Genomic DNA, 7541 nt, shown 5'->3' with positions numbered 1-7541 from the left:
AATTAAAATCTTCCCGTCAAGACTTTAAGCCATCTCATAGTTTACGCAATACTGTAAGGCAAAGAGTGTCAATGATCACCTCAAATGCTACTGCTTGTTTGACTTGTCTTAGGTTACTAGCACTTCCTCAAAAGGGTATAGGTATAGAAGATGCTGTTAACAATATAAACAACATACCTTCTGCGCATAGGCATTAATCAAGGCATTGTACATTGTGTAAGGCGGCTTTAACCCCGCAGACTTCATAACATCAAAGCACTCAATCGCGTCATCAAACCTCCCCGACTTTCCATAAATATCAACCAATGTCGTGTATGTAACCACATTAGGCAATAACCCCTGACTCTGCATCCTCCCAAACAAGCCCTTCACATCCTTCCACCTCTGCTACTCCCCACAACTAATCATAATATTATACGCCGTAGTACACGGCTTATACCCTTTCTGCTGCATTTCCTCAAACAACTCCTCTACCCTATCATGGCATCCTGACTTACAATGACAATCAATAAGCATGTTCCACATACCAGTATCGGGCTCAATCCCCTCCGATAACCTCTGTTCGAACGTGGACATAGCACGATCAAGACAATTGTACTTTCCAAAAGTATCAATCATCACATTGTAAAAATGCCTATCAGGCCTTATTCCAATACTCTTTATTTCCTTCAAAACCTGAAACGATCTTTGCTATTCCCTTCTATCTCTATAACTCGCTAAAATCCTACTAAACAAGAACGAACTAGGTTGTACATTGCTTCCTTCCATTTCTTTCAATATATTACTCGCACTTTCCTGAGAAAATCCTCGTTTCAAAAGCCTCCTGAATGCATATAGCAGAACATAGATCAATATGCGAAGAAAACCAGTTAAGAGTACTAGAAGTGTTCATTGAGAGTCATAGTTGTTTTCTTCTTTTCTTGCTTTATCCACGAAATAAGAAAGTACTATTTCTTGATTGGTCATTTATAACTTTTGCAAGATGAACTGCTCGCTACAATATGGAATTGAATTGCTTTTTATTTTATATAACAATTGAGTTTTGTCTATTAACCATTGTTTGTTGTTTTGATGAATTGTTTTAATTTCTTTATGTGGCACTGTCTGCTTAAAAGTTGCTAATATTGATTTGTAATAGACAACATGCTGCATAGCCACTCTTGGAAACTGTATACCATTGGAAGCATTAGTTTGTGAGCCAAATTTTATTATATACTTTTGACATTCTACTTTAAAGGTTAAATCCTTTAATTTGATACTTGTTTGCTGGTAAAATATCTTGGGGAGGATGGAGCAAATGTTGCTGTTGCTGTTGCTGATGCTGTAGCTATATGGTCTCCTTGGGACCTTTTGGTTAGTGTTTTACTTAAAATGACTGTCACTAACATTAGTTTTACATTACAAGTGGTACCAATACTTTTATGTTAGAGATCTCTCATGTCTACACCATGTACTTGACACTTGTCATGAATCAAACTCTTTCCCCTTCCATTGAGTGAAACATTGTCCCGTTCTTCAGATTTTTCCCTACTATAATCTCTCAACAAGTTATACTTTTATGTGACACACTTCCCTTTGCCCATCTCCACAGTAATAAATAAAATGGCCAACAAGAACAATAGAGTGCAATTGGCATGGAGTATAAAGTTTTTCTTCTTTGTTTCCCTTTCCTCCTTTTGCATGCGTGCGTCTTGTAGGATCCTAGATGATGGCTTTAATGACTGCACACATATTCTTGGAGGAAAAACATTCTAAGGTGTGCCAGCCACAGACTCAGTTATTGACAATTCAATCTTTAGGCTAACAATTTCTAACGTATTATTTTTCATCCAAAATCCAAATAGCAAAATCAACCAATAATTTAAGCTCAAATCAAACCAGAATGTACAAATCAATCCCAAAATCCTCTTCAATACATCATTCTTTTCCTACAATTTTTAGACAACCAAATAGACTCTCGAATGAATCATAGAAATTTAATAGAACTCAAAGTTCAGCACAAGTTAACAGATAGGGATTCGAGCTAGAAAATTTACCAATTGAAAACACCAACATCAATTTTTCTTTTTAAAACTAAAAATTTTCAACAAGAAAAATCTCAACAAAACCGATACAATGCAAACTCATTTATTTTCCTACGATTTCTCAACAACCAAACAAATTCTAAAAAATTCCAAAGAAATTTAATCGAGCTCAAATTCCACCACAAAGCTACGAATTGAGCTAGAATTTCAAAGCAATTGAAATAAATATAACTGTTAAAATAAATAAAAACTCAAACAAAGCCTATTCGTTTCAAACAATTTCTCCAAATACAGAATCTGAGTAAATCTATAGAAATGCAATAAAATGAAAAGCCGTAGAAGATCTTACTAGTAGAATCGGATATAAGTGTAATTTCCATAATTTCTCTAGAAACAAACAGAGAAAGGCAGACCTGTAATCAGAAAATGGCTCGCTTGTCATCGGAGATGAGATAGCTGACTGCTACAAATCAGCCCGTCGAAGATGAGATGAGCTCCGATCTTTGAGTTTTTTGAGATGAGCTCCAATTTTGAGAAAAATTTTCCTTTTGTATTTTAATTTTGGACTTTATTTCAAGGGTTGGAAATTTTGAGATATCTTCTATCAAAAGTTGCCATAGGATGTGTTGAAAAATGTTTAAATTTGGAGGTAAAATTAGCACTGGAGTGTAAAACTAGCCCGCCTAATTTTAATAGATTATTCCGAGGGTTGTATAGGTTTATTTCAAGGATTTTAATGACCCTCGGAATAAAGCTAATGAAACTTACCCATGCGATCCAAGTTTTAGTGATGATTTCGAAACTTTTTAGTCAACCTTTGAGAAAAGTGGGTTGAAACAAGTCAAGTTTGTTGTAGTGAATTAGTGGCTATTCAGATAAGCTACTTTGACTGTGGAGGTATGGCTATTGGTATGTGCATGTCGCACATGATTGGAGACGCAGCCACTATGGTCACGTTCATCAATGATTGGGCCACTATGACTCGTAACCCAGATGGAGAATTATCTCCTGAGTTCAACTTGGCTTCTATGTTCCACGAGGTGACCTAACAATTATACCTGAAGTTGCTCCTAAAGTAGGAAACAGTTTCGCCAAAAGGTTTGTCTTTGATGCCTCTAAGATAGCTGCCCTCAAGGCCATAGTTGGTGACAAAGTGAAAAATCCCACACGTGTTGAAGTTGTGACTGCACTTATTTATAAATGTGCAATTTCTGCATCTAGATCAAGTTCTGGTTCCGCAAAACCAACCCTTTTACTCCTACCAATTAACATGCGTAAAAGTACGGAACCACCTTTGCCAGAAAATACTATGGGAAACGCGGCTTCCCTTTTTGCAGTATCAACTATGGAGGGGAGAGTGATATATAGTTGCATGGTTTGGCGGGTCAAATGAAAGAAAGCATGGCACAATTTTGCAACAGTTACGTAAAAAAGTTTAGGGGGGAAGAATGGTTCTCAACCGTTAAAGAGTTTTGAAAAGAGTTAAGTAAATTATACATTGGTGGTAATCAAGTTGTATATATTAGTAGCAGTTAGTGTAGGTTCCCATTTTATGAAGCGGATTTTGGGTGGGGAAAGCCAATATGGGTGACTACTGCTAGTCATGTGCAAAAGGGTGTTATCGTTATGATGGATACAAGAAATGGGGATGGAATTGAAGTATTTGTCAATTTGGAAGACGAAGACATGGCTGTATTTGAGCGTGATACGGAGCTTCTTGGATATGCCTCTTTTAATCCGAGTGCTTTGGCACTGATTTGAAGCCTCCTTCAGTTAGTTGATTGTAATTTTGATTTGGTTAAATCTTTTCAATAATGAAAAAAAAGTTAATTTTTGCTTTCTAAGTGAATCTGAATTATTTGTTCTAATACCTATGTAACTCTCTTTTGGATTATGGATATTGAGAATTAGCAGTGTGTTTACATATCAGAAACTTGTCGCCAAATTGCTGAACTAGAGAAGTCAAAAGGTCAAATCTTGGCCTATAAATTGATCAAATTTCCCCTAACCAAGATGGGAATCCTTGACCAAAAGTTCTTAATTCGCCTCCATAACCAGAAAGGGCTATAAGCTATGATGCACGAGTACAGATACAAGTATTGGTACGATACGGGTACAGTTACAGGGATACAACGTTTAAAAAAAAAATTGAATACGATACGTAGGGGATATTGAAATTATTTAATTAATTAATATTTTTTTTAGGTATATTTAGTGTGCATTTGATATTGGCTTAAAAAAAAAACTAGTTTTTTTTACTATTTAGCTTATTTTTGTTATAATTTATGGGTTTCATTGCACTTTTTGGTACTATTCATGGGTCCTATTATACTATTTAGCTACTTTTTATCTTTATTTATAGTACTTTCAGCAAAAAATTTTCGATTTCAGCTAAATAAGTTATTTCCAAACAAACACTTAAATAATTTTGGACATAATTTTCGTTTATTTTTTATTTTAAATTTAAATAACTACAATGAAATGTTTGAAAAAATATATCTAAAAGTAATCTAAAGGAAAATTTAAAATAATAATAAATTTAAAACTATATACAAGACTTTTTAAGAAAAAAGAATATATAAAAACATAATAAATATTATATTTAAGACAGTAACATAATAAAAAGTATATTAAGTTTATGCTTTAAGAGCATTCGCATCAGTCCATGCAAAAATTTATGTCTATTTTATCATAAAAATATTTTATTTATTTATTTTATATACTCAGTTTTCAGAACACTTCACATCATATTATCTATTTTTATACTCATTTCTCTGTTACTAGTGAAAAGTGGTGTTAGTCATTTTCTCCTAAGATGTAGAATTTCCAGTCCCTTCTTCGCGAAGGCTTTTTGTTCCCTTAGATAAACACTGTTTATCTATTGGGCTAGTGGTTAGTTTTTTTTTTTTTTTTTTTTTTTTTCGGGGGGTTTGGGAAACACTTTTTTTTTTTTTTTTTAATCTTCTTTTTCTATCTAGTTTTCAATGATGGTATCACAAAAGGATGGAACAAACTCTCTTTCTCTGACAATGAAGGGGGAGGCTTTCATCTCCATAATGACCTGGGATCAAACGAGTTTATTCTCGCTGCAAAGATCTACACTAAGCGAATTCTAACCTTTACTCAACTGTGGTAGTCCAGGAATGTTTTAAGATTAAGGATGCAGGTAATCATGTTATGTCCTCGTTGTTTTTGATAATAAGCTTGAAACAGATAGAGTCCTAACAAGTGAATCTAGGAGTTTTGATAGACATTTGGTAGCACTCCAACGATATGATAAGGTTCGACATATTAGAGACCTTAACTTTGATCTAGTTCCTTTTTGGGTGCAAGTCCATAACATCCCCGTTAGATTTATGAATAGAAAGGTGGCTGAAGGGATTTGTTCAGGGATCAGGTCAGTGGTTACTATTGAATCCTCGTTTGAAGATGGAGGGGAATTTTTTAGGGTTCGAGCATCATTGACGTTTGAAAACCTTTAAGTCATGGGCGAGTTCTCTCTTTTGATGATGGTGGTGAAGATTGGGTTTCTTTTAAGTATGAAAGAAAGCCAAACCTATGTTATTGGTGTGGATGTCTTACTCATGCTAATAAGGACTGATTTGTGGCTCAACAGCGAAGGTACTCTTTCCGTGGAGAATCAACAATTTGGGTCATGGCTTCGTGCTCCCCCTTTTGTTCCCTTGAAAAGGTCAGTGGTCCATGTACCAAGATTCTATGAGAAGAAGACAGCAGTTAGATCGTCGGGGTCATCGGCTTTCTCTGGGAAAGCATCTCTTGTGGTGGCCAAGCCCGTTTTAGAATCCTCATTAACTCAGCCGATAAATCTAGAAATTCCCCCCATCAAGGGGAATATTTTCTCTCCTTCCTTTTTCGAATGATTCAACTCCTCAAAATGGAAAAAATTCACCTCCAGTTTCAAATGAGCAAGAATTCTGCAAGGATTTGAGGGATCTGGTTGATAATCAGATTAATAAAGAACTAAGGAAATTTGATCTTAAAGATGTGGATGTCCCAAATAAGGACTCTTCAACACATGCCACTGATGACAATCACGTGCCACTTACCCCTACAGTTGAAAAAAGTTTTGATGGGCTCCCCACAACTCCTTCTGACTTACAAACTTCTCTTGTGGCCTTTACCGATATCTCAAACCGGAGGAAGGTAAAAATTCAAAAGTCTCGGGCCCATACAAATAAATTAAAGAAGGTGGTGTCCTCCGAGAATCAAGGGGTTGTTTCTAGAATTTTTGAGCCCGTTTGGATAGACTATACCAAAACTCTTAACGCGCATTTTAATCAAAAACGCAAATATGCGTGTGTTTGGTATTGTGATTTTCCTAGAAACTGCATTCTTTCAAACACCATATATCACGTTTTGAAACTGAGGTAGCAACGAACTTTCTGAAAAAACGCCACTTAAAACACAGATTCGTAATACTTTTTAAGGTTTGAATACCTAAAACACCCTCAAGCATTTGCTAAATGACAAAATCATCAGCCAACAAATAAACTCACCTCCCTAACTTTCCAGCGACAGCACTGCTCAAGGCCTCAGGCGGAATTTGCAGTAGCGGTGGAGAATGTTGTCATAACAAGAACGAGCTCAGTTGTATCACTATCATAAATGGAAATAAGAAGGCACTACTTGTAGGAACAACCTGCATGTCCACTTGCTCTTCGTCCGTATTTACAAGAAGAAGTTTGCAAGCCCATGTGAATGAAATCTCTGTTTCTCTCTCTCTTTCTTATCTTTGCTGTCTCTTTTTCACTTTGTTTATTTGAGGTTGACATTAGCATTGGGAATGAAAAGTAGTTGGGGGTTATTTTAATTTAGTTTTTGATTTTAATAATATTTACCTTTTTTAAGAAACGTTAGTGGGGATTAGTGAATATTGTAATTATTATTATTATTTTTATTTTTATCATTATTATTTTCATGAGCTACTTAAAAAATGATAGAATAATATCAATATCAAAATTAAGTCTTTAAGTCCTTTTTGGTAATTTGCACCGAAATGCAATTTTAAACTAATACTATACACAAGTTTTACCAAACGTTTTATTGTGATTTTCAAAATTGTGTTTTCCAAACGCACATTTTAAAAACGTTATTTTTAAAAACGCACATTTTCAAACAACTTACCCAAACAGACCCTTTATCTCGAACACAAAACGTTTTTCTGCGTCAGTTTTGAATTATGTTGAGTTACCAAACAAGAATTGGTGGGTTTCTCAAGATGATAAGAAAATTTTCAATTTATCGGCGAAGGTTGTTTCTCAGCCCCACTAGGATCATGAGTATTTTATTTTAGAATTGTCATGAGCTTGGGAATCTACAGACAATTTAGAGCTTGGTAATTTGATTCAAGCACAAGATTTTGCAGTTGTTTTATAGCTGAAACATGGCTGGATGAAGCTAGGCTACCAAGTGTATTGAAAAAATTTAAGTTAAAAAAAAAAACACTATGTTTCTAGAGAAACCTGTGGGGGAGGATTGGTTCTTTTGTGGAAAGAT

At 35.0% G+C, this 7541-nt stretch overlaps 1 protein-coding gene across 1 annotated transcript; it reads left to right on the top strand.

Moving 5' to 3' along the window:
* Positions 1-2923: 2923 nt before the first annotated feature.
* LOC142628991 (17,18-epoxy-17-hydroxycur-19-ene N-malonyltransferase-like) lies at positions 2924-3785 on the top strand. Its single transcript, XM_075803000.1, has 3 exons — positions 2924-2933; positions 3065-3399; positions 3639-3785. Exons 1-3 carry the CDS (start codon positions 2924-2926, stop codon positions 3783-3785), a joined length of 492 nt encoding a protein of 163 aa, XP_075659115.1.
* Positions 3786-7541: the final 3756 nt, after the last annotated feature.

Source organism: Castanea sativa, chromosome 3 (genome assembly GCF_040712315.1).
Source record: "Castanea sativa cultivar Marrone di Chiusa Pesio chromosome 3, ASM4071231v1".
Classification (NCBI taxonomy): Eukaryota; Viridiplantae; Streptophyta; class Magnoliopsida; order Fagales; family Fagaceae; genus Castanea; species Castanea sativa.
Note: the sequence above shows the minus strand (reverse complement) of the source record. Positions and strands in the feature narration are given on the sequence as shown.

Bases quoted from the DNA above. Each gene is read 5' to 3' on its own strand.
- LOC142628991 (XM_075803000.1), top strand. The intron at 3,400-3,638 runs GTTTGGCGGGTC...CATGTGCAAAAG, and splicing joins GAGTGATATATAGTTGCATG to GGTGTTATCGTTATGATGGA.